The 27,944-nt window shown below is 35.7% G+C and overlaps 1 protein-coding gene across 1 annotated transcript; it reads right to left on the bottom strand.

Annotated features, from left to right (window-relative positions):
* On the bottom strand, positions 1-25,904 carry LOC149416180 (uncharacterized). The gene is made up of 10 exons (XM_089641902.1): positions 25,743-25,904; positions 22,282-22,356; positions 15,976-16,074; positions 13,924-14,019; positions 11,333-11,563; positions 9,895-10,115; positions 7,359-7,484; positions 6,882-6,979; positions 1,045-1,198; positions 1-664 (listed from the first exon to the last, which is right to left on the bottom strand). The coding sequence occupies exons 1-10, from the start codon at positions 25,902-25,904 to the stop codon at positions 1-3; spliced, it is 1,926 nt and encodes a 641-aa protein (XP_089498028.1).
* Positions 25,905-27,944: the final 2,040 nt, after the last annotated feature.

The following is a 27,944-nucleotide window of genomic DNA, read 5'->3' as shown; positions in this document are numbered from 1 at the left end:
TCAATTTGTTGGTTCTGCATAGCGTAGACCAATTGACAAACTGATTTGTACATCTTGTTGGAGCAACCTGTCGCTGAGGAACATGTTTCTTCCTGATGAGACCACTTGGCTCCAAGGGTCTTGAATAAGGCTCAACACCTCCCCTGCAAGAGTCAAAAATGGTTCATCATCCTCTTTAATTGCCTCTTCCAAACTGGCCAAATCTTCTCGAGAGGAACTATCGTCTCCAATAGGTATATCAGCCCAACTTTCAAGATCTGATCCATTTTCATCTATATCTGCTGCATATGCTAACGAATCATGGCACCCTCTATCACTTCCAATCTTTCCATCTTTGTCTTTGAATGTGCGTCTATTCTCTTTCTCATCTTTGGAAGTTTCCAAAGCTTCCATATTTCTTCCAATATGTTTTTTAGCTTCTGCACTTTTGTGTTCATCTGCATTGATGCAATTATTTGAACCCTTGTCCTTAAATGTGCGTCTTTTCTCTTCAAAACCTCTACTACGATGTTCGTTTTCTTCGTATGATGTTTCCACATTATCTTTGGCTTTAAGATTTCCTTTATCTTTTCCAGGTTTGGGCATTACTTCCACAGTGATCTGGTACTGTGACGCCACATCTCTGGGAGCTGCTATCCAGCACCATACCCTGACTCCGTTATTTCTAGAATTAGAAAATATATTATTTCGTACAATTTTATTAAGTGCAAAATATCGGCATGAAGGTTAAGTTTATTTTTTTTTAGAGAAAGAATAACATTCTTTGCAAATCTCAATATTTTTAACACGTGGTTTTAATACACGGTTTTAATACACATACGCCTTGGGGATCTCGTTTCTTAGCATTCAGTCCACTTAAAAGGTTTTTGAAGTGGTTTCTTTGTTAAATCTATTCGCTTCCTCAAGTAAGTCCATATGGTGTGTGAACCTTGGATAAGTTCCATGTTGTTTGATGCGGAAACTATACACCACTTGCATACTCCAAAATTATTTCTTACAATGGTATCGGCACAAACTTTTGACTTATTTTGTAAATAGACTAACCTTTCGTTCCTTTCACACTTTGGGTAGAACCATCTGCTGTGAGCAAACAGTGCGGGCTGCGTGCTCGAAGATGCAGGAGAGAGAGTCAAGCTCGTACCGGGCACCAGCAAAACCGGGCACGCGTGCTTGGAAATGGCGTGCTCGTGCAGCGTACCTGAAAATAAAAAAAAAACATTACAAAGATACGCTTATTATAGGCAAAGCAGTCAGAGTTGATTGACACAAGATTCTGTGACAAAACCACAACAAATATCTTATTAAAAGTAAGTCATTTTTTGACAAGGATTCCTGTTTGAATCCTGTGTTCGAACAATGTGCTGATATAGGCTAAGTCTATATTACATTTTAGGTATGTACATAGGTATATATTTGTAGAAATAACTATTTTCTTATATTTTCTAGTAAAAAACAGACCAAATAAAATATAAACCATCTCAATCTCAGATGAACACATAATATCAAACAAATCACAAATAAACTCCCTAAATTAATATACATTTTCCTAAACCTAAGAAACATATAAAAACTAAAGCAATATACTCTGCACTTCGTCAATCCATTATTTATTTATTTAGTCTACAAACTGCTATAATTAAAAAAATTGTTAAACCTAGCATTTACAAACAAAGAAACAACTTAAAATTACTGTATGGCTCTGAGGGCCTACTCCCAATTAAAGGGCTTCTCTGGTTTATTATAATTATGGATAATGCGGGAGAAAATGCGTACAAAAAGCCATTGGTGCATAGTCACAAAACAAGATTTACTGTAAAAAAAGGCCTAAAAATTCCACTAATATCAAATAAGTATGGTAGCAGAACACTTGACTATTTGATACCTGTGATTTATAACAAATTTAACGAAAACTTTAACTTGAAAAATAATGAGGAACCCTGCCCTAAACTGACAAAAAAGTGGTTAATAAATGAACAAAACGTTTATCTATCCTAAACATTATATTTGGTATTAATATTTAAACTATGTTATAACATTAAATGGTAGAACCTACAGACAAGCTGATTGTCACAGCTTTGTGGGACTACCCATATCTTATATTGTATTAAATGTAATTAGGTATATTAAATTTAATTAATAAATAAAATAAAAATAAAAAAATCATTTTTGGGAAATCGACAGTTTAAATTTAATCAGTTTGTACATAAGTATTATATAGTAAAATAAAACTAATTACATAAAACAAAAATTTACAAAACAATAAATTTATAGCCATGGAGAGAGGTTGTAGATATAAATCAAATCATAATAGAGACAAAAATATTATTCAAAAAACATCAGATAAATATTCTTTTATGGACCTCTTGTATTTGGTAAGTTCGCAACTGAAAATATCAACCTTGGATAATACGCTATTGTAATTATTGCATAGTCTGTTCAGGCGAGAATTCTGCTTTGAGTTCGTTGTGATTTGATCAACCCTGAACATGACACTAAAGCGTATTGAACGCGCAGGTACATTGAATGGAATCTTGTTTAGCAACTCTATTATAGAATATGAAATCACTAATTATTATAAGCAATAATAAGTCGCCTGAAATATACATACAAATTGAAAATATCTCCCGAGTAAAAATAAATACCGCCGACGGAAATTGGAAAAATTTATAATTAAATATTTTAAATAAGCCGACGTAGTTCTGTGGTTCAGAGCACCTGACCGGACATCAAAAGGTGCGCATTTTTACTCGGGAGATATTTTCAATTTGTATGGATATTTCAGGCGACTAATTATTGCTTATAATAATTTGTTATCCTTTGAAACAAAAAAAAAACCTTGTCCTATTGACCGGTCAGTGGTTGAGTGGGCATAGCGCTTGGGTCTCACCCGAGCGTCGCGTGTTCGATTCCTCGGCTGGCTAAGTCCTCCATCACAACACAAGCAACATTTTCGGCTTTCTGTGGTGGTAGTAGGAGATTTATTTATTTATTTTATTTATTTATTAATCTTAAGTTAGCTCACATCTTCGTGTGTGCTAATAGTTTTATAAACATATAAACATGTACATTGTTTGGCAAACATAATCTTTCTTTAAATATTTCAATAAAGTCACAAAAAAAGAAACATTAATAATTGAGATAGACATATTTTCTTAATTCATTTTTGAACTTATTAATATTTTCTATCACAGCAATTTCCTTTGGGATTTTGTTATAGAGTTGAACGGCCTGGTACATCAGAGATTTTTGGGTGCTTGTTTTTTTTCTTGTTGGCAATCTAATTTGCTTAGAATTTCTCGTCCCGTGTCCGTGTATCTCGTTATTGTAATTTATTTTTCTTTTCAGTTCCTTAGACATCATCCCTATGTTAATTTTATGTATAAAATTAAGTACATTCAAATACACAGTTTGCTTCACCGTCAAAATATTCAGCTCCTTTAACATGTCTCTTATCCGTGTGTATATGTTGCGCTTAAGTATTATTCGCATTGCTTTATTTTGCAGTATTTGCATTTTTATTTTTATTTTCTCTTATTGCAGAGAAAAAGAATACTTGAACAGTAATTAAAGTGTGGTGATATAATTGTATTGTATATTATCTGGCATGTTTCTTTATTTACTTTGTTTCTGATTCTACCAAGAAATGATATTTTTTTGCAATTTTTTTAATTGTATTATTATTATTTTTTTAATATTATTATTATCAAACATTGTTGGGTTATTCGTAGCCCGGGAATGTTTGTCTTTCTTTTTAAATAAAAAAAAAAAAATAAAATAAACATTAGTTAATCATTAAAAAATATGATTAAATCACTGTTATGGGGAGGAGTAACAGACTCAGTTATCGGTCAGATGGAAATCTCACGGAAAACTTTCATACAAAGTACTTAAAATACTGGAGCGAGTGACACAGACCAAATATTTATCATGTTTGACGTACCAGATATACGCCAATCCATATAAATAAAAAAATATAAATGTTCGTTTGTTAAAAATCTTAAATCTCCTAAAGTTCTTCATCGATTGCTTTGAAATTTTGACACAACTTTGCATTCGAAAACGCTTGTTTTTATACAATGAAAAGTTAAAACCGAAACGTCGTATTTTAATTGAATTGAAAAGACAAAGAAGAGCGATATCCGTTAGAGAAGGCATGCTGTCAAGGCGTTTGAAATGATACTATTCAACGCATTCTGCACATCACTGTACACGTCAGAACTGTGAGTAGATTACACTGCATCCCAATGGCATAAGCTAAAAGTCGCTTACAATCATGCAAAAACACCTTCAGTATGTCAAGACTGTCAGGAAAATGGATGAAATGCTCTCAATGCGTTTTTACTTTTGCAGAACAAACGTCAAAATGATACTATTCAATGCATTCTGCACATCACTATATACGTCAGAACTGTGGATAGATTACACTGCATCCCAATGGTATATTAAGCTTAAAGTCGCTTACAATAATGCTTATCGCCAACTATTCCGCTTACCGAGATACTGCAGCGCCACGGAAATGTTCCTAGAGGGACTAGTGCACTCTTTCAGAGCGCTTCTCCGCCACCACATGGTAAGCTTACGGAGCAGACTACGCCAATCAAATAACACAATCATTACTGCCATACTGCCATGGTTGCCTAGATGGAGTCCCCCCTGATGGTCCCCTGTTGACAGGAGATGTTCAAATATCTTCCATAAACGGCTGCTTGCAGATATTTTTCACTTCTATTCTGCATTGCCTATCTGTGTATTCTTTTTATTTTAAAATATGGAATGTATTGCATTGTACTACCCCTGCATACATTCTGGAATAAACTCTTATTATCATTATTACGTGTAATACAACAAGAATAAGTGCAACAAAGTAAAATTCCAACCTTTAATTAGTTCAGCGCAGTCAGCATTGATGGGACAGTGGAAGCTCATGGCAGCTGCTTCTGTAACAAGAAAACAAAAATATCTTTAAAAAGGCTCCAATACTAAGGTTCCACCAGAGAAAGCGATAAAACGCTTTTGTTTCCGCCAAATATTTAAATATATCTCGTGGCTCAATGCTTGTGGCGCTTACGTCATCGAACGGGGAGGGGTCAGATAAAAGTCTCGAAATTCACTCTGTGCGTCCAAAAAACGGAAAGGATTAGGTGAGTTATTCGTGCGTCGTCATGTTGATCTTGAGGTGATAAAAAAATTAAACTGAGCAGAAAAACATAAATTATGCCCAGTGTCACTGTTTAGTATTGAAACAGTTTTGGATAATATCTACCATTTTTCCCATCATATACTTACTATCAGACCTACTATCCATTTTTTTCCTTTAAAACAGCCTTACCTAAACTTGAAAAGAAAAAGATGATTTGTTGCATTGTAAATTGTCGCAAGTACAGCATTCGAATTCGCGTCGTGTAGCAAGAAGGTATAATCGTAGTGTTCTCGTCGTATTATTCACATGTTTTGTGCTCTGTTTGCAAATATCAAAATCATATTAAAGATTATCTCGTTTCGGAGGAAATTCAACCCCGTCAACAGTGCAAGTTTCAAGTGATTCAAGGTAGGCTGTTCCTTCATTCCACTTTTCCCGTGATTTTTCAAAACCAATTGAATGAGCTTTACATTCTCGTTTTATTGTGGATTTGATTTACAGTTCATTTACGTGTAATAGAACACGTTACAGTCACACAAAAAGTAATGGCACTTCTTCCATACCATATCTTTCATCCATAAGTATTCTGGGCAAGAGGAATATATATGGTAGTTAGTCCCAGAATTTCCGCAATGACATATATCCCGACCTATAATATTACGTATTGGAATCCGAAAGCTTATCGCAAGCAATTTTGGACTATCAAATGCATAATTTAGAAGTTTATACAGAAATACTGAGTCATTGCTGGAATACCCATTTTAAAACTCAAATATCTTGTATATGACTATTGTGATGTGGCTTCCAGACGGGAGAATTTGCACCCAAGTTAACTTCTAATAAAGGCAAAATATAACCATGTGTATGTCCCCCATTCTATTTAATGTATACATGGACGATTTATCAAGTCTCCTGGACATCAGAGCGGGCTGTCGTGTTAACAGTACATGTATGAATCATTTAAGCTACGCGGACGACATGATCCCCCTATCTCCGTCGATTAAGGGACTAAGATTACTCCTAAACACTTGTGAAGAATATGGAAAACAGCATAATATGATGTACAACCCGAAGAAGACGGAATTGATTGCGTTCCACCACGGAAAAAGTCAAGATACAAGTAAGATGCTCCCCGCATACCTTAACGAGGCAAAAATAAATACATGTTCGAACGTGAAATACTTGGGGCACATTATTAATGAAGACCTATCGGACGATGGTGATATCGAACGACAAAGGAGAAGCCTAAGCATAGTGTCTAACATGATTGCCCGCAGATTTTTCAAATACAGCAATACCGTTAAAAAAATACTGTTCAACGCATTATGTAGGTACTGGCCTGTATACGTGTGAGACATGGTGCCACTACCGAACTTGCTCGATGGAACGACTCCGAATTCAATATAATGACGCCTGTAGAATAATATTTGAATACCGAAGATACAGCAGCGCTTCGACAATGTTCACGGAACTAGGACTGAATGGATTTGCCGGCCTGATGAGACACCGGGTCACTGGAGCCAGGATGCGGCTAATGGCCTCCGCCAACACGTTGGTGACTGCAGCCTACCAGCACCAAGCGCCACTCCTGAGTGAGCGCTGGGCCCAAGCGCACTCAAGAATAAATCAAAACATTTTTTTTGTTTCTGTATTCTGTATGATGTAGATTTTCCCCAATTTCCCGCTTGTGCCACTAGTTTCCAGACACCACGTGTATTAAGCATTTAGAGTCTGCTGTTACCTGTGTTCCCGTGAAAGGCGCTGGTTGGTGTAGGCAGGCTGCTACAAGAGCAAGCCAGGCTGTCCAGAGAGCTAGGGCGGGAGGGTGGTACTCGGCTCCTAGAACATAAAGGAGGTGAAAAATTACGCTAAAAGTTCAAAGCGTTTGTTCTGCGTATATAACTCCATATTGCTCTTATTTTTCTCGTGGTACGAGGCGGTGTACCGGTACTAAGGGTCGTATGATCATTCATCACTTATGTCGGTAAGATTGGAACCGTATCAGGCAAGCACAGTATGCTCATAAGCTCTGAGCTTACGGCTCCCATCGAATTGAGCCGTAATTCAATTGATTCGTACGATAATATTGAGCTGATACCGTGACTTACACTCTTAATAAAATGAGTTATGAACCATCGCCACTATATTGTCTGATTAGCAGAAATGGCCATATTATTACAAAATGTTCTTATTTGTGTTTTATAATGCTGAATCGTACCTCTGAATGTCCAGGGTGGACAAGGACCTAGAGAGGTCTCTATCCTCTGCCAGCAGCGCTGTGGAACCAGTCGGTGATCTTGTCCTTGAGATGTTGCCGGTGGAGCGAGCCCGGCCAGGCAGAAGCCTATAAAATCGTTCATTTGATTTAATAATAATAACATGGCATTTATATAGCGCATTTGAGTGTCATTTCACTTCAAGTGCGCTTAACTATAACAAACTTAAAAACGGTAATTCAGTATTAGTGGTTATCTTCTTAAAATTATTCCTACAGTGTGCCTTACCTAGGGTTGCCATATTTGGCCAGGGTCTCGTCGGGACGTTTCAGGATGGAGCAAATAAAATTTTTGTAATACTTAAACAATTTCTTCATTTTATAATAAGTAAGTAAATATGTTTTGTTTTATAGGTTACTTTAATTGGTACTAGCGGAAGTACTTGGCTGGTCATACTTTTCAGAAGATTTCGCTTTTCTCAACAATTCTGGGTACCTTTTAACATAATTGTAGAACTCTGTACAAGTCATGTTATAATTGACTTGACACTGTAAAATCGACTCCACAGTCTCTGGGAGCAGGCGATTTCGTTCATGAGTCCAGTGGGCCGACATTAATGAAAAAACTCTTTCTACTGGGGCGTTGTGAGCAGGAATAGAAAATAAATACTCGCATAATTTCAAAAGAAGGCATTTTCTTTCAGGATTTTCAGTTTCTTTAAAAAAGTAAAGCCACTTCTCTGCAACCGAATTGATCGAATTCCATTCTTCCGAACCAAGCTTAGCCTCTAGAAAGCTCTTAAGATAATTATGTTGCTCAAAGAGATTATCGCTGAAAGTCTTCACACCATTACTATTCAGGTATAAAATATTGTTTTCGATTTTTCCGCATTCTGGAATTTCAGATAGTGTTATCCAATCGAACACTTCATATTTATCAAACGAAACAGACCACTTTTTCAGATACTCGGAAGCTGTATTATAAAATGCTACAGCTTCCTCTTCAAATCTTGAAATCAAAACTGTTGTTTCAGGAGTTGGATTCTCATTTTTAAGTTTATTCATTTGGATTTTGGTTTGCATGCCAATAAATTTGGCAGATTTCCTTTCAATCAGGGTGTTACACGTTTCGTTTAATATTTTTCTGATTTCAACTATAGACACCTTGTTCTTTTCAACGCTTTTTATATTTTTTTGAAACAAACTCAAGTTGGAATGCAGAAAGAGGAAATAAATTTCACTGATCGGACTTTTAAAGAAATCTGAAATAATTTTAGGTGGTGTCCATAGTTTCAGAATTCTTTCAACCGCGGGCTTTAATGATAACCATCTTGTTCTTGAGTGTGACAAAATAGTCTGATGATTAATATTAACATACGAACAGAACTCTTTCAGCTTCTCCTTTCTAACAGTGTATATTGAAAAATAATTAAATATTTTGAGGACGATAACTTCGACATCCACAGACAAGATTCCAGCAGCGGTTGATACAGTATTGTGCAGAATATGGGCTGAACATCCAATTCCTTCTATAGGTTTTTCCAAATCTTCTTTTATTTTATGAAAAACATTGCACCAACCGCGTCTTCAAGCCCTCCGAAGTTGGTATTAGTATAGTCACCACAAAAAGCAATCAGCTTATCTAGTGGAATCAGCAATTGTCTTAAAGTGTCGAGACAATATTTGGAAATAGTGTCCGATGTTTGATCTTTTAAAGAATCAAACTTCAATAGCTTTTGTTGAATAACATCGTTTTCAGTGAAATATTGAACAAGTAAAGGAAACATCTTTTCTGCTTTGTGATTGGACGCGTCGGTGCCGATTCCATAATACGAAACTTCTTGCAATTTTTCTTTTATTTGTGACACAGAATGTGGAGCAAGAATATTAATATAATTGCTGTAGCCTTGGTTCTTGCTGTGGACTGTTTTGCTGCAATTTTAGAGTCGGTATACATTGTAGCATTCAGTTTTACGTTACAGTCAAGTGAATTGAAAGATTGATGATGTTTGACAACTTTATAAGCTGTCGTTAGTTCCGCCTCCGCAATAAGCAATTCTTCTTGAGTATCTTTTTTAATCATAAATCTGGATATAGGCCTTGATGTAGATACAACAGCGAACCTTTTTTTTGTGATTGGTCGTAGAAATGTGGTGCTTTACGTATTTTTTTTTCCGATAATTTTATAAATAATTTAATTTGCCACATTATACAATAAAATCATAACCGAAAATGGGTTCATAAGTAAGAGATTTTGAACTTTAAAGCAGTTTTCATAGGCCTTATACATTATTTTTTTCTGGGCTTATTAAAAGACTTATCTAAAAAAAAATCGATTTATTTTATATGAGACAGGCATTGTAAGTGCTAACTCTCTCACTTCTCACTAAAAAATCTTGTCTTAAAAACATTAGTTTACCAAAAAAATAATAACCTGACGTTATAGTCCCACAATTACCTTAAAACAACCCCCGCAATGCCTCCCCAGAGATGACAATCCTGTGGACCTAATGTAAATTCTTCTATGGTGTAAACTTACCGATCTAGCAGCCTTTGAGTACCCCAACGGATACCCTTCGGTCCGTCATGTTCAGGAAATCCATCTGATGTGCTGGTCCCTTGCAGACTGCTTGTCCCGTGCAGCCCCTCCGCGCCCTGCAGCCTGGTGAACTTGGCCTTGTCTCCCAGTAATGCTCTGGTCAGGTGAGTCCCTTCAGCCCCACCCTTCAGTTCGAACGATTCCACCACGCAGTTGTAGATCTGCATCAAATTTATAATATTGCCGTCATTATTATTCCCAGATCACTCTCGTCCTGGCTGTCGTTCACTGACCACCATGAATTGATGCTAAATGTTAATTGTTTCATGTTTATGTTATGTTGATATTAACTCGAGGGAGATCCCATGCACTCTTATATGCTCCGAAAGCGAGGACTTCTGCCTGTCAGAACGCGCCAATAAACAGAGCAACTCAACTGCTTAACGATTCTGCATTAGCCATCGACATTTTCAATGTCACCTACAGACAATTCAGTAACTATCTTTTAACACATGTCACAAAATAGTAAAACTGCCTCTGTAAACTTTTTAATTTGTAATCTTCTGCATGATATATTGGTGTATAACCGTTTTATGGAGAACATGAAAAAATAAATAAATAAATTAATATATTAGTTAGAAAGAAAAAAATTAACCAAGCTTTACAATGAAATGTGGAAATTAACAACAAAATAATTAAAATGAACACCTTGATGAAACTAAAGTTTCGAAAGTAATTTGAGAAAATATTATGAAACTTTGCAAATTTTTAATTAATTATTTTAATATTAAATTACAAAAAAGTGAGGGTGCAGTAATGTTTATCATACATTTTTCTAATAAAATATGTCTTTTTTTGTTTCCAGACATTGTATTTCACTGTTTAAAACGTATTTTAGTATTTCAAAAATTATATGTTTATTTCTAATAATAAAATGAAGGTGTATTTTATCGCTTTTCAAAAGAAAGCATCTAGTTTTGAAAGAAGCAGAAATACACACAAACTCTTCGACTTTCTGACAGCATATTTGATAAATGTAATGGGTCAAATGTTATTCACTTTTTGTCAGGGTCAAAAACGACCATTACTAACTAGTTCTATCGGTCTCTGTGTTTCCTCCCTCCTACAACATGGGTCTATTTTAAGACACATGTTCACTTCTTCCTCTCCAAAAAAAACCATCCACACAGCATCCCTAAGGATGACAGGTACTGAGGGAACGGTTACATCCACTTAAAAAAACAGATATTAACAGTTTTAACATGGTCATATGTGACTTTGCCACATGTACACCTCAGAGATCTCATTTAAACATAATCCAGTCTATTTTCATTCTTTCTCTGCCAGTTGGTAGCAGCACATCTCATTTTGTATCAATTGGGCAGTCCATTCCTGGTCCGTATTTCTGAATATCGTCAGTGCTTTATTATTTATTCACCTCGTCGGCTAGCAGGTTGCGCGTCGCGTTGGGCACGAGCGGCGCGCGACACAGCGGGCACGCGGGCAGGCGCGGCCGGCAGCGCGCGCAGATCAGGTGCCCGCGCGGGCACTGCAGAGCGGGCGGGCGCACGCTGCCCCCGCACACCGGGCACTCGGCCGCGCGCAAGATGGCCGCCAGGCACGCGCCGACACGATGCAGCGCGCCCGGAAGCGGGCCACAAAACAGCGACTAAAATTAAAAATATATTAATTAATTATTGTTGCAATCATACATGATTGCTGCCAAAACTTTATTAATAATAATAACAATAACATTTATGTATAAAAATGTAAAAACAAGTCATTTTAAATACATGTAGGATTACGAAAGATTTTGTAAATATTTATGTTGAGGGATCAGTAGGATTTATAGGCCCTGTTAGAAGTTCTACCGAGCCGAACCCTCTGATATGAAAATATCTGGAGTCGGTGAATTATTTTCCCATTTGATCTCTGGTGAGTTGACGTGTTGTTCTTGTATTGTTTTGTATTTATTTTGCTTATATAAACTTGCATAATGTTGATTGACTAGATGATCATTTGTGGAAAAGTGTGTGGAAGGGTTTAGTTTTTCCTATGGGGAAGATTTTACCCGGACATAAAATCGGAAAATATTGAAGTATGACACAGTTAAAAATGAAAAATTGATATTGTTGAATTAGCTCAGTGATCAAAGCAAAGCCCCGGCAAGACAGAGGTCCTTTTAAACATTTTTCGACAAATTATTATGAAAAAAATCACGGAATATCCTTAAATCTCGACAAATCAGTTGCACTTTAAAAATGGCGATTAAAATAATTTTCTCTTCGAAATATAGGGTTTTCCAATAAAAGGTGTTATTTTGAATAGTCCGCTATTTCGGTAGATGTTACTTTTGAAGCTGTCAATTTTTGACATTTGACAAGTAAAAACTACGTCATTAATGAAAATGGAACGATACACGCTTCAACAACCCATTGAAATGATTAAAATACACTTGAGTGAATCAAATGCAAATCATCTTGAGTGATGAGGCCCATTTCCACCTCGGTGGCTTCGTCAACAAGCAAAATTGTCGCATCTGGGGCTCGGAAAACCCAAGAGTTATTGTTAAAAAGCCTTTCTATCCCCAACGTGTGACTGTTTGGTGCGGTTTATGGTCCGGCGGAGTCATTGGACCTTACTTTTTCGAAAATGATGCTGGAGCAACAGTTACGGTGAATGGATTGCGCTATTGAGAGATGATTAATGATTTTTTATGGCCGGAATTGGATGGTATTGATCTGGACAACGTTTACTTTCAACAAGACGGCGCTACGTGCCACACAAGCAACGAAACCATTGATCTTTTACGATTGAATATCAAAATAACAACTCTTATTGGAAAACCCTGTATTATAAATAAACAAAGTATTTATTTTTCGGAATAACTTTATTGAGTAAAACCTCAAATTGTAATATTTAATTATTGAACACAATATTAGCGATTTCGAAACAAAAATCTGAAACAGAAAAATCAGAAAAGGTCACATCTAGGACCTAGATGTGACCGTATCCTTTTCTGATTTTTCTGTTTCAGATTTTCGTTTAGAAATCGCTAATATTGTCTTCAATAATTAAATTTAAAAAAATATCAGTTCTATTTCTGATTTTACACTTAAATTCAAAGCTAATTTGTATTCACTAAAATAGATTTCAAGCAGGGCTAACCAACAACAAAAAATAGTACGTTTGACAAATCAGTCAAAATTTTAGGTTATAGATAGTATAAAGTACTTTCTTTCTTGTCTGAATAATTTTTATTTATACAACAGATTCCAATTTTGAAAATGACACTTAAGGCCAAGCTTAATTCCAAATCACTATTTTGATTAATCTATCAAATTGGTGTACAATATGAACACCAAAAATATGCTTTAGATAAATTAAGGTTTTCCTATCGTTTCGTTTCGCTTATTTATACAAATAACAAAATAAATTACTCAATGAAAAATAAAAATGTGAACTAATAATTTTTTTTTCAATAGACATGTATGAACGCATAAAGGAAACAACTTAAAAAAAATACAGTATTATAGCTAAGATTATCTGTGACAGTTCCATTTGATTTACTTTTTTGCTTTCTTATAAAATTATTTACGAAATAAATAATAACCAGTTTTGTGCTTGAAATCGAACGTTTCTTGACTCCATTTGTCAAGCGATTTTAATGCCTATTATCTATAATATAAGGTACACGAAGAATATAAACATTTTAAGCTTGTAGCTTCCTCTTAAATTCAACTCAAATCTGAGTTCATTATACTTGTATAGTTTCATTATTTTAATGAGGCGTTTTTAAAATTGCAATTATAATATCCCGTGATTTCTCACATAATGAAAAATAACATACATGTCTGCAATAGCTGATGTGGAAATTAGAATTGAGTCGTTTGTGAATGACTCGGCTCAGTGAACCGGATCTCTATATCAAACTGATCCGGTCAGTCATCTGTGCAAACGTGTGTCTTTTTGAATAAATTATACAGTTTAAAATTTTATATTTATCTGATGTTTTCAGTTCAAACTTACCTCAGGGTCCCAGTCCTTGCCTAGTAGTTCACAGCTCCATACAGCCAGTGTCACCAGTCGTCCTGATGTTCGTACCAACTGCGCCACCTCGCTCACCTAAACAGTTAATACCTCGTTCAGAGTCAACATTTCACAATTACACAATTACACACCTATTTCGGCGTCAATATTGCATATCGACGACTATAAGTTTCTAAAAATAATAAAAAATCACGATGACTGCCTTCTTTTCCAATCGGATATCGACTCTTTCTATGATTGGTGTAAAATTAATTGTTTAAAACTAAATGTCGATAAATGAAAAATTATGTCCTTCTATAGATCAAAAAAACCGATTGTCTTCGAATACAAACTTAACAATAATTCCTTAGCAACTGTTACATCTATTAAAGACCTTGGTGTCTCTCTTGATAGCAAGCTTTCTTTTCGGGATCACTGCAATCGTTAATAAATCCCTCAAACTACTTGGTTTCATCACTAGAATCACTTCGGACTTCAAAAACGTAAATACCCTTAGAACTCTTTACTGCTCCTTGGTTCGCCCCCATCTTGAATATGCTTGTGTTATTTGGTCTCCTTTTTATGCTGTCCACATTCGACGCATTGAATCTGTTCAACATCAGTTCTTAAGAGGGATTGCTAGGAGGCTAGGATTAGAAAAAGGCAAATACTCATATGATTAAATTGAACTAACTCTAAACCTCTCTCCTTTCGAAGTCCGTCGGGAAAGAAATGACCTCATTTGCTTCCTCAAAATTATAAATGGTATTTTTGATTCACCTACTCTACTGCAACTCATTCCCTTCAATATCCCCTCGGAAAGACTCAGAAATAATGAACTGCTCTTCCTCAACCATCATTCGACAAATTTTGTCATCTATTCTGTCCACTATTTTTAATTTTAAAATTTAATTTCAAACTAATTTTAAGTCTACTGCTTCTCCAGTGTTGTTGTATAATTGAATCATTAATGCGACAAAGTTTTGCGTCGCGGCCATTTGCAAAAAAAAACTTATTCTGCATACTGGATATATTGAGTTATGGAGCTTAATGGATTTATGGAGATAATTTTAGACGGTACCTAATTGTATCTTGTTCGTGGGCTAGCGTCTAGATGTGCATATTTGATATCAAGTGCGTAGTAAGTACGAGTATAAACATTTGATGTCCAGCATCCCTTTTATAAAAACTCACCGACCGCCACTGATGCATAAAGTTGCGTTTACACCAAAGTCTTCCACTAAGTTTTCCACAAGTTGAGGCAATTTATTGCTTTTTCAACAAAATACAAAAACTTTTTCTGTCTTCCACTTGTGGAGAAACAAATCTTACACTAAATTTTGGTTTCCTGCGAGTGTCGGCAAAGATCAAAGAAAGTTGACAACTAAAAGTGGAAGATTTGTTGCTGCGCGCTTTGCGTTAGCAACTTGTAGAAAACTAGTGGAGAACTGTTTCCCCTACTCGCAAACTTACAAACTTCAATAACAAACAGTGAAATGGTTGATTTTGAGATTTTAAACAAATAACTGAGACTTGTGTACGAATCACCAGTAGCCAAAAAACTTGATGTAACTGCTAGCTTTTCTTGGACAGGAACTGCTTTCCTGTAGTTTGTGTAACGTTTCTTGATTTTATGTCCGATCATTGAAAGTCACTTCTGGTCATTCTCAGAAAGTTTTTGACACTCCCGTTGCACCTCAGCTCACCACTCAACGGATCGAAGTCATCATCTCGGAGATAAAGCCTAATTCTTGACACTACTGCATTTCACGCCAATTCTTTGGCAACAAGTTTTCCATTTGTTGTTCTACATTTGAGAAGAGCAACTTTTAGTTGAAATGTTTTGTCAACTTTGGTGTAAACGCGGCTTATAAACTAGTTGCAGCCATTATTTTTGAGTGGTACAAACCAGTAAAATTAAAAGGTACTTATTAGAAATAGTATTGAAATTTTTTGCTTTTGAAACTCATAAAAATGTCAACAGTTTTAGTGTGGGACATTTATAATGCACCTTGTGAGAGGTATTCACCACTATATTTTTTAAATACCAACCTTTAGGCCAAGTAGATCTTGAGTGCCAACTCGCAGAAGACAGTCTCCCTCTAGTAGTCCAGCCTTGCCCGAAGGAGAATCTCCGTCCACGCTGCGTACCTGCAACACAAACAATCAACACACGCTAAATATTGTACAACTTAACCTAACTGAACTGTTTCTAGTAGCAAATACCCTACAATATTAATAACACCTACAACTTATGACATTTTGTATTCATTCTGATGGCAACATGCTACACTAGCGCCTCCTAGCGGCATGAATTGTGTGCTTTCGTTTTCTCTGATACATTTTAATGATTTTATTCTTATCTACCTATATAAATAAAAATGTAAATGTTCGTTTGTTCAAAATCTTAAATCTCCAAAAGTTCTTCACCAATTGCTTTCAAATTTTGACATAACGTTGCATTCAAATACGCGTGTGTTTTTATATACCTATATTATATTGACAAAACGTTGCATTCGAATACGCGTGTGTTTTTATATACCTATATTTTATAAAAGTCACCTGTGACATTTTTGTATATCTGTTGGACTTAAAAGCAACACGCTCTAATGTTTCTCTATATGCACAAACAGACTGATCCAGAGCAACGCATGGGGGGAATAGCTAGTTTTAAATCAAAACCAACATTTCCTATGAAATCGTAAGATTTATAAGTAGGTACATAAATACCTTCCTATTATTTATTAAATCATTTCACATTTGGGTTTGTAAACCGCCGCCCCGGAAACTATTTAGTGGATAAATGAAATAAATGTTCAAAACCCCTGCCATAGGTCACCGTTTGGTGAATTATCAGGGGTGCCGGGGATCATCGGGTGAGGTGTGTTAAGGATAGACCTGCCTACCAGATGCGTGGTATGCCAGATCGGGAGAGATTGGTTCTGGGGAGACCCTTTGAGCTTTACAGCTCGTCTTCCTTGACCCATCACCTTGCGCCAAAGATAATTCGTCCATCACTCCTGGATACAGTGATCTTTGGATTCCTATTATTCCTCTCCTCCATTTCTCTAAACACACCCTCTATAGAGTATCCTCAAAGATGATACAGGCCTATGTGGAATTAATGTTAAAAAAAACCACTAACTTGTTGTGTTTTTGTAAATTGATAATGTGTGTACCGGACAGCAGGTGGATGGACATAATTATTAAAATAATTAAGGAAATGAATATTTACTATTATCATGCAATTAACGATGCCGAATCCCTTTTGAAGCTTATCACCGGACACGTATCATGTTTCAAATGGGATTTAACCGTAGTAATTAAAATTTGGTTATTTTTCTTGGTTCCTTAATGCTCTCATGCATCCTGTTTAGAGATAAGAATATTTGATGTACATTAACACGTGTTCAATTCGAACTCAATAAATATGCAAACAACTGCCACAATCAGTCAGTTGTCCGACGACATTCGCAAGTTGTGTTTCTTTGAAAATCCTTACATAAGGTACCCCCGAGAGGAAACCGGCATTTACAGTCGATGTCACTGGCGTAAGTGTCCAGTACAATGTGTTTGAATTATATTTTTATGAAAATATGTTTAGAGAAATTTTTTTTGATCGTGCCTATCCGCTGCTGCGATGCACTACAATTTAAAACGGCCACCATATTGGAATCATGCAATTAACGATGCCGAATCCCTTTTGAAGCTTATCACCGGACACGTATCATGTTTCAAATGGGATTTAACCGTAGTAATTAAAATTTGGTTATTTTTCTTGGTTCCTTAATGCTCTCATGCATCCTGTTTAGAGATAAGAATATTTGATGTACATTAACACGTGTTCAATTCGAACTCAATAAATATGCAAACAACTGCCACAATCAGTCAGTTGTCCGACGACATTCGCAAGTTGTGTTTCTTTGAAAATCCTTACCTAAGGTACCCCCCAGAGGAAAACCGGCGTTTACAGTCGATGTCACTGGCGTAAGTGTCCAGTACATTTATGGTCCTTCGAGCCGGATATTCCTCAGAAATTAAGAAACATGACACCGTCACTGCGCTCCTGGAAAGGCGCAGAAGCATCTGCTTCCAGGAGAGGATTAGTGCCGGCACCCGAAGACAGCGGCAACTCACGCTCTTCTTGGGAAACAGTTAGAGTACTACAGGAGGAGAATTGGCGCTTACAACGCCAAATAGAAGAGGGTTGGCGTTTACAACGTCAACTTGAAGAAGATGGGCGCCCACAGCGTCTACAAGAAGAGGAGACTGCACGGTATTTGGATGCACTGTTTGCAGATTTCCAGGGTGGCTGGAAGTCCATCCTCACAATATTGGCTGAGGATAACCTGCAGACTTTGTTCTCACCTCAGCAGATTACGCCAGATGGATCCACGGCTGTGATGGACATTCCACAGTTACCGTCATCTTCTGAGCAGATGCTTCATAAAAATGAAGAAAATGAAAATGCACACGGTGCAACTCGTCAGGGTGGATGGAAGTCCTCCCTCACACTGCTGCCTGAGGATATACCGGAGACACCGTTCTCGCCTCAGGATCCGCCAGAGGATTCCACGGCTGTGATAGAAAAGCCACAGCTACCGTTAACCCCTGTGCGGCTACTTCATAAAAATGAAGAAAATGAAAATGCACACGGTGCAACTCGTCAGGGTGGCTGGAAGTCCACCCTCACACTACTGCCTGAGGATATACCGGAGACACCGTTCCCGCCTCAGGATCCGCCAGAAGATTCCACGGCTGTGATAGAAAGGCCACAGCTACCGTTAAACCCTGTGCGGCAGCTTCATAAAAATGAAGAATATTATGAAACATTGTCGCTAAATAATGTTAGCGAAAAGAAACGACTCGCAAGGAAAGGGGTCGACAACCAGGCACATAATATGGCGCTGATGGAAAGTGAAATTAATTATGCTGCACTATCATCTGGAAGCGTATGGTGCCCCGGAAACACCATTTACGAGGACGATTCAAGATTTGTAAAAATAGTGAAATCTGTGAAAATTGTGACATCTTTGAAAATTGTGAAATTAATAAATCTGCCGAATGATACTTATCAGCAAATTAATCCATGTGAAATCGAAACACTAGCGGCACAAGAAGTGTATCCACTAAAAATATTAATCGAACGAGATAATGGTGACAGCTTTGTTACACGAGAAAACAATGAAGATAATGTTTATGTTGCGCCCATCACGGCGCTCCAATGGAGAGAATCAACTCGGTTCCTAGATACGGGACAAAGAATTGCCGTTGCTGCAAACATGAAAGAAATATTTCTCCAGGTGGAAATGAAAACAGAATACCAGAAAAGGTTATTTCTGCCGGGGGAGAATCACCTGGAAGAACCGTGCACATATAATATGACGAAATCAAAGTTCATTGGCACGCCAGATGGAAAAAGTGAATTTTCCGACGCTACTGAAAATACTTATAGTCCTTGTGTTTTCCTGTACTTCCACTCCAAATCTACCGCTGAAGTAACCCAAATGGCACGAGAGTGGAAATCGTTTAAGAAAAAGGTTGTTGCTGTACAAGCTGCTAACTTTATCCTCTGAGCCGAGGAATAAAACTACACAGAGCGTAATTGAAATAAAGATTGGAATAAATAATAAGGTACCAGATAAGGTTCAGATAAACAATAACACTGATTCACGAACTTGAACTACAAACGAAAGATTTGTTTATTATAAACAAATACCACACGTGTAAACACTTGACATGTGGGTCACATAACTTGTTAATGGGTTAGAGGGCCTGAAGACCGCCCGTTACATTCGTTCATTCATTTTTCTGAAATATGAAAGCTGATTACTTTAACGATCGCTTTATGCTGTGAAAAGATATGGATTTTTAATTGACACTGAAGACAACATATACGTCATCAACACGTACCTCTCAACGACAGAAACTTCAACGAATATCTACAGTTGGAAAACACCAACACACCTATGAAAACCTTAGTTCTTCTCACCTTAAGAAGATACCTTGCTGTCCGATGAAACTATTTGGTGAAAAATACTTTTTCACGTTGGGGGTGTACCGGACAGCAGGTGGATGGACATAATTATTAAAATAATTAAGGAAATGAATATTTACTGTTATCATGCAATTAACGATGCCGAATCCCTTTTGAAGCTTATCACCGGACACGTATCATGTTTCAAATGGGATTTAACCGTAGTAATTAAAATTTGGTTATTTTTCTTGGTTCCTTAATGCTCTCATGCATCCTGTTTAGAGATAAGAATATTTGATGTACATTAACACGTGTTCAATTCGAACTCAATAAATATGCAAACAACTGCCACAATCAGTCAGTTGTCCGACGACATTCGCAAGTTGTGTTTCTTTGAAAATCCTTACATAAGGTACCCCCGAGAGGAAACCGGCATTTACAGTCGATGTCACTGGCGTAAGTGTCCAGTACAATGTGTTTGAATTATATTTTTATGAAAATATGTTTAGAGAAATTTTTTTTGATCGTGCCTATCCGCTGCTGCGATGCACTACAATTTAAAACGGCCACCATATTGGAATCGGTACCGGAACGTAACAAACAAATTCACGGCCAAATGAAATGCCAATTGTTGAGTTACACAGGGATTCACTGCGCTCAATTAAGGCGATGCACTACGTCGTGTAGTATTTGAAATTGAGCCGCTATCAATAACAACCCTTACGTAGATGGCGATAAGGTTGAAATTGCCGCTTAACACCATCCGCCTGTGTTGATTTATGCATGAAAAAAACATGGCCAAAAAGTGCCTTTTATTTTATTTTGTGGATGTTCAGGCATTTATATTTAATTTTTTTTCGTTCATTTTATAAATAACTTAATTTGCCACATTATACAATAAAATCATAACCGATAATGGGTTCGTAAGTAGGAGATTTTAAACTTTAAAGCAGTTTTCATGGGCCTATACATTATTTTTTTCTGGGCTTATAAAAAGACTTATATAAAAAATACTGGATTATTTCAAAGGCCAAGATGTATTCTACTCGCAGTATTTAATTAAAGAATCTGAAACATTTCTAGGCGACCAAATTTTCAAACCAAAAACACATGATTTTGCATTACTAAGTATGGCATCGCCTTAATAAACAAAATTTCAAGAAATTTATTTAAAAAAATCATAATAATTAGACAATAATAATTGTTCTATATCGTATCTCGTGACGTCACGGATTATTAGCGAACGTTTTATCCAAGTTCCATCTTAGAGTTCAAAAGTTATCAATTTTTATAAATATCAAAAAACTAATTTTACACATCAGTAAAATTAGTTTTTCATCAAAATTACCAATTTAATGATCATCAAAAATAACTACTTATTTTAGTTGTGAGTCTGTCTCTCTGTGTATGTTACTCTAATACAATGAACTCGAATTTCTTTTAAATAAGCGTCATTTATTTCTTTTGTTTATTTTTTTTTGGTGAATCTTGTCAGGAATCTTTTTAGCCAACAAGCAATCATCATTCTTACAATTATAATATCACGTGATTTTTTTAATTATAATTATTCTATAGGAAGCTCTGAGGTAAATAATTTCCCTAAAGGCTTATATCATCTTTGAGGATGCTGTATTAGGGGTCCTTTTGAAAAGATAAAGGTTCCACAGCCGAGCTGCTGAACTCAAAAACGTGTCGTAAAAACGACCCGTTCTCACAACCGTTGTTTCCTAACTATGAACTGGTGCCGAAGGAATCAATGACGCTAGTTCCTCAGAGCATCTTCCATCGAAATATCGGTGGAACAAGGTTAGCATTCCCACCTGCCGACTGCGAGCTCTAAAGATTACGAGAAACTATAAAAAAAATATTCAAATGTCAAAGGTTTTTAAAAAATATTTTGGGGCTCCAGACTAGAGGTGGCCGCCAAATTTAACGGTGAGGCCCACTTAATATACGGTATATATGCAATGTAAATGGCATTGCGTTTTGTTTGGATTGATTGATATTAATAAGTTTTGGAAATGTTGTGTACCTTTTATTTTTTACCAGACCAAAACGTTATTTATTATTAATTAATTTCAACGCTCTGGTGGGCTTTTACAGAACAAGTTTTTTACATAACAAGCTTTTACATAACATAACATACAGAAACATTTTTAAATGGAAAAAGATAGACTGTAAAAATAAAAATAAAAGTAAACATAATATGAAAGGTAAGTAGGTGAATAGATAAGTTAAGGTAGAGTTAATTCATTGTAATAAAAGAGAAATAAACTAGTAGGTATGTTAACAATTACAAAATTACATGTGAATGGCTAAATGTGATACATGAAAAAATTTATTTATTTATTTATTTGTTATGTTTATAAGATTTGACTTACCCACGGGTATGGATCCCATTGGCTTCGCGTCAGGTTAAATCCGATGTGTTCAACTGACTCGTTCGTCTTCTCCACCTGAAACATATCAAGAAACATTATCATCCTGTGAGCTCTGGCGTCGTGAAATTACCGCAGAACTTTCTATTTGAAATATCAATGTTAACGAAAAAAAAAATCTGTTGTTAGAGTGGCGAAAGTTTTCTTGAATAATTGAGCTTTGAAATATACACAAAAAGATCGATAGACCAAGTTTCTGATTAAGGATTTTTTTTATCAAAAATCACACAACAGTTCTAACTGTTCCCAACTGTTTGAAGCCAGTGAGACAAACTATGGCATATAATGAGGAGGAGAAGAAGATAGGGAGGAGGAAGGTGGGGAAGTACCTGGATATTCAGATCTGGTCACCAAACACGGATAAAGCTATTTTAAGCAAAGTTATCATTCTGAATGTTGGTCTTACAACAGGGCGATACTGAAATTATTTTCCACTCGGAAACGTGCCGAAAGTATAGGTTCTATATATAAAGAGTGTATCGGCACGTACCCGACAAACTTTAACCAGCTATTCCTTAGCACATTTGGAGTAAAAAATCTTATGGGCACTTTGCTGTCCGGTAACATTTTTTTTAATAAAAAATTTACCATTCATATTTTCACCAGATGTCACCACTGGTTTATCCTTTGTCACAGTTTGAAAACCCATCTGGCAATATTTTATTCGAGTTTCGTTGAATAATATACGTACGTACCTACATTGGCGCGCTTTTACAATCACAACGAAACGGCATGGCACCATTCGTCTCATTTTTAACTATTATTATTTAGTGTGTATGAAAAAACGAAGACGTTTTTTGACACACTTGCTAATAACAGCTGTTGAACACGAGAAACAATGCCAATGACGGTGACGGAGTGTGAATTTTTTTATATTTTTTTGTTTTTAAATTAAAAACAATGTTACCGGACAGCAAAGTGCTCATAACATTTTTTACTCCAAATGTGCTAAGGAAAAGCTGGTTAAAGTTTGTCGTGTACGTGCCGATACACCCTGTATAATAAGACTAACTAACTAACCATCACGCCGTTTCCCCGCAGTGGTAGGCAGAGAGGACGGACCGCCAAACAACTCGGTCTTGGCACACACACCTTGCCTCATTCACATTCATATATCGTCTCATACATACTCTTCTATTATTCTGACTCTTGACATGGCCTGACTCGAGTATCTGATTCACTTGATCGTGCCATGTCTTCCTCGGGCGTCCCCGACTTCTGCCACCATGCACATTTGCATCATATATTCTCATTACACTCCTTTCTTCGCTCATTCGCTCTACATGTCCAAATCATCTAAGCGTCTCTTTCTCGGTCATCCACATTTCTCACACGATGATACAAGGTTTTAGTACACATACGTCTCAGGGATCTGATTTCTAGAGCATTCAGTCTACTTGCATCCTTTCTCTGCCTGTTCCATGCTTCACTTCCGTACAGGGTAGGTACCAGCATTCCATTGTGGACTATGTATATATATTAATTTAAATTAATAAATTGTGTATAATCATAAATTCATCAAAATTTACTGGACCACGGAGGCTGTATTGGGAAGAAAAACAATTTAATTTTCCTGCCTAGGACCTAGGAGTCGAAATGCGTCACTTTTGATGGAATTTTCAATTGCTAAATTATTATGACATGAAAAAGATTGCTGTCAAAATTTGAAATTTCAATAATAACCAATTTCAAATTTTGAAATCATTGACTTATTATAACTCATCAATGGTTGAATAGGATAAAAATATTTTCAAAAACGTGTGAAATATTTTGTGAATATTATACGGGTTTTCCAATAAGAAGTGTTATTTTGATATACAATCGTAAAAGATCAATAGTTTCGTTGCTTGTGTGGCACATAGCGCCGTCTCGTTGAAAGTAAACGTTGTCCAAATCAATACCATCTAATTTCGAGCATAAAAAACATTAATCAGCTCTCAATAGCGCAATCCATTCACCGTAACTGTTGTTCCAGCCTCATTTTCAAAAAAGTAAGGTCCAATGACTCCGCCGGACCATAAACCGCACCAAACAGTCACACGTTGAGGATAGAGAGGCTTTTCAACAATAATTCTTGGGTTTTCCGAGCCCCAGATGCGACAATTTTGCTTGTTAACGAAGCCACCGAGGTGGAAATGGGCCTCATCACTCAAGATGATTTGGATTTGATTCACTCAAGTGAATTTTAATAATTTTAAAGCGTTGTTGAAGCGTGTATCGTTCCATGTTTATCAATGGCGTAGTTTCTACTTGTCAAGCTTCAAAAGTAACATCTACCGAAATAGCGGGCTATTCAAAATAACACCTCTTATTGGAAAACCCTGTATTATAAAAAAATTAATGTCAAAATGGAAAACTATTTTAAAAAGTTATTGTCTGTTACAAATGCAAAAGGAAAATTTTGAAAATATTCAATTCAATTCAAGTCCAGGTAAAAAATATCAAATTTTGACGTCAGTTTAAGGACTTCCACAATTTACCTTCAAAATAGTAGAAAGGTCACTGTCTTCATTTAAAAACAACATCCCCACCCCGTTTTTTCATCCCTTAAGCGCAAAACTTTGATACTTTTTGATGAAATTTTGCACACTTGACGTTCAAAATTAAAGGAAAAAAAAACTGTTTAAAATTTGTGTAAGGCCCGGTCAACGGCGGGGACATCTTATTTTTTTAAACAAGTAGTGAATAAAATATTTAAGGCGACACAATACCATAGAATCTTAACAAAGTTAGTGAAGAAGGCGTCTACAAAAATATTCAACGCCTATCCGCGGTGTATTGAACGGACCTACAGTCGATTTTGCCCTGGCAAATACTCTAAAATAATGATATGACGTAAGTAATGAAGGCGTCCACAAAATTATGCGACGCGCGGCCCGGCATATTGGACGGGACCTACGGTCAAATTTCCACGGAGTTTGTTTTAATTATTTCTGATGATAGTATTACTAAATTCTCAAATGTTTCTAGAGGGATTCCTCGGAAAATTACTAATTCATCGTATAAAAAAATAAAATCTGGTGATTATCGCTTGTAATAGTTAAAAAAACGTTTAATAATTTTTGAAACCCGTTTTACGTAGAATATTTTTGGTGTAAGATGCTGTTATTGATGTTAAATATAAATAACTTTGCAAACTCAGATATTGGTCTGAAAAAAATAGATTAAAGTTCACGAATTCGTAATAATTAATAATAAAAAAGTGAGCTTCGAGCAATATATTAGAGTCCGTTATTAGAGTCTTGTGTAGAATAACAAAAGTGTATGCTTGTCAGACGATTTATGAATGTAAATGAAGCAAGAAGTGTGCCGAGAGAGAATTTTGTCGCGTTCACTCTCTGCATACCCCTGCGGGGAAACGGCGTGATGGTTAGTTAGTTTGTGTACAAAAGAAAAAAAATTACCACAAGTTCCCTGATGCAGCCATCTTTGTTGATAAAATCTTTCCCATTAATTAACACATCTGGCAACACTGCATCTACCACGTCTTCAAACACTGGCAACACTGGGTCAATTATTATTCTTCCACTTTCTGGCAACACCGAGGCACTATTGTCACTGTCCATTGTCAACGAATTCAATACAGATTGCCTTTTTTCTAGCAACACTGGATGTAGCACATACATAGGAAAAGCTTATTATGGTATTGGGATGGCGGGATATTAGTCAAGAGTGTAACCGTTACCTGGAAAACAAAAAATGTAATTAATGAAACTTTTGTACCCATAAATAATACTGATGCTTTATAGCTATTAACCGCTCGAGTGATTTTCGGCAAATTATGCCAAGTTTGCAAAACGACATGATTATTCGCACGCCACAATATGCCATTTCGACTAGCAGAATTCGCGTATTTACGATTTTTAAGTAATTTTTTTTAGTTATCACAAAAATATAGGTTAAGCGGTAAAATATAGGAGAAACCATTTACCAAGTTATGATTTAAACAAAAGAAATAAAAATTTCAAAATACTGATTCAACAAGATTTGAACAATTCATACAATTTTAAAGTCAATTTTCAAGTTCTGTAATGATTCAATTCAAGTTCTGTTTTTATGTCGGTTGGTTGTTTGACATCTGAAATAATAGCAGAACTAGAAAATTAACTTTATAACTTACATTTTATAACTTTTGATAATATACAATGAAGAAATGCGAAAATATTTGGATTTTTATGAACACGTGTCCGACATCGCGATATCACATTCGTATTTCACTTATTTTTATGAGGAAATATATCAATTAATTCTTTAAATGCCTGCAATCCCGTTTTTAACCGTATTACGAATAATTACGAGATTCTTCACAAATTAGCAATATTTTATATCAGTTTTAATTTATCCTTGTATATAGTTATGTCACAAGGACGATCAAATGTCCTGGCCACGTTTGATGATTTTAGTCGTTGAAGAAAAGTCAGGTCTCTAAAAATTCAAAATACTTACTCGATGAAGCCAATTCCTCTTCGTGTATGAAAAGAGTTTTTGTTGGCAAATGCTGAATGAATTTTATTTTGTGAGAAAAAGTGGTAATTGTTTTGTAAAAGTATACATTTGCACAGCTTTTGGTATTATAATAATCGTATTACTAAAAATACATAAATGTAACATTGTAAGTATCTAGCCCGCTAAATATTAGAGATCGTAAAGTTCTTATATGTATATTATGTCATATGACAGAGCATGTATAATAACAGATACATTATTTACAGATTAACCTGAACCTCTTGGAAGATTAACCTTTGACCAAAGCTATTTAATTAATATTAAATTCAATTTAATATTTTTCTACCACAATTTTAAACGCAGTAAAAATATAAACAAAATATTAACATTATTAATAGTTCAGTCGCATATTGGGTTCATTTTCATGTATGTAGGTAATACATCAATGGTGTGGGTATATATTATTAAATAAATTATGATTATTATAAACATTATAACAATGAAAAAGCTTTTGCCGTTAGTACATTAAAATATTCAAATAAATATAGTAAGAATTGAATTAAATTCTTTGAAACAACTGGCCCTTAAATTAAATATTTTAATTTTATTATTGGAATAACTGAGTAAAACCTCGGATTTTTAAATTTCTAATCAGTTCCAATTTTGAAATGACACACTTAAAGCAAATCCTAGTTCTAGAGCTCATTGAACCGAAGTTAACGGCAGACAGACGGAGGTAGAACCGAAATTAATATTTTTTTATAGAAATCATCAATAATAATGATTGAAAAACAGGTTTACTAAAATATTTGCAAGAATGCACTTTATGTACACGCGCTAAAATTTTGTAGAAAATGTTTATTGCCTTGATTTGGTTTTTTTGAAGATTGACGAACAGTATGGAAGATCTACAGTCTCTCGTGTCTAGGATGAACGAAGTATGTATGAAGAATTAGTTAATGATGAATGTAAGTAAGTCTAAAGTAATGGTGTTTGAAAGAGAGAGTACGAAAACAGTGTGCAATATAGTTGTGAATGAGGAATACTTGGAGCAAGTGGATGAGTTTGTGTATTTAGGAAGTATGTTCTTGAGAGATGGGAAGGCTGATAGATATATTGAAAGAAAGATTAATGCAGATAACTCCATTAATGGAGGACTG

Source organism: Hesperophylax consimilis, chromosome 17 (assembly GCF_061612785.1).
Source record: "Hesperophylax consimilis isolate HC1 chromosome 17, BYU_Hcon_1.0, whole genome shotgun sequence".
In the NCBI taxonomy this organism is placed as follows: domain Eukaryota; kingdom Metazoa; phylum Arthropoda; class Insecta; order Trichoptera; family Limnephilidae; genus Hesperophylax; species Hesperophylax consimilis.
The sequence above is the reverse complement of the archived record's forward strand: the minus strand, read 5'-3'. Positions and strand labels throughout refer to the sequence as shown.

Coding starts and splice junctions, on each gene's coding strand:
- LOC149416180 (XM_089641902.1), bottom strand. CDS start 25,904: ATGGACAGTGACAATAGTGCCTCGGTGTTGCCAGAAAGTGGAAGAATA. Junction 11,564..13,923: donor GCAAGGACTGGGACCCTGAG/GTAAGTTTGAAC, acceptor TTTTAATTTTAG/TCGCTGTTTTGTGGCCCGCT. Junction 1,199..6,881: donor CGCCTTTCACGGGAACACAG/GTAACAGCAGAC, acceptor TTTTATTTTCAG/GTACGCTGCACGAGCACGCC.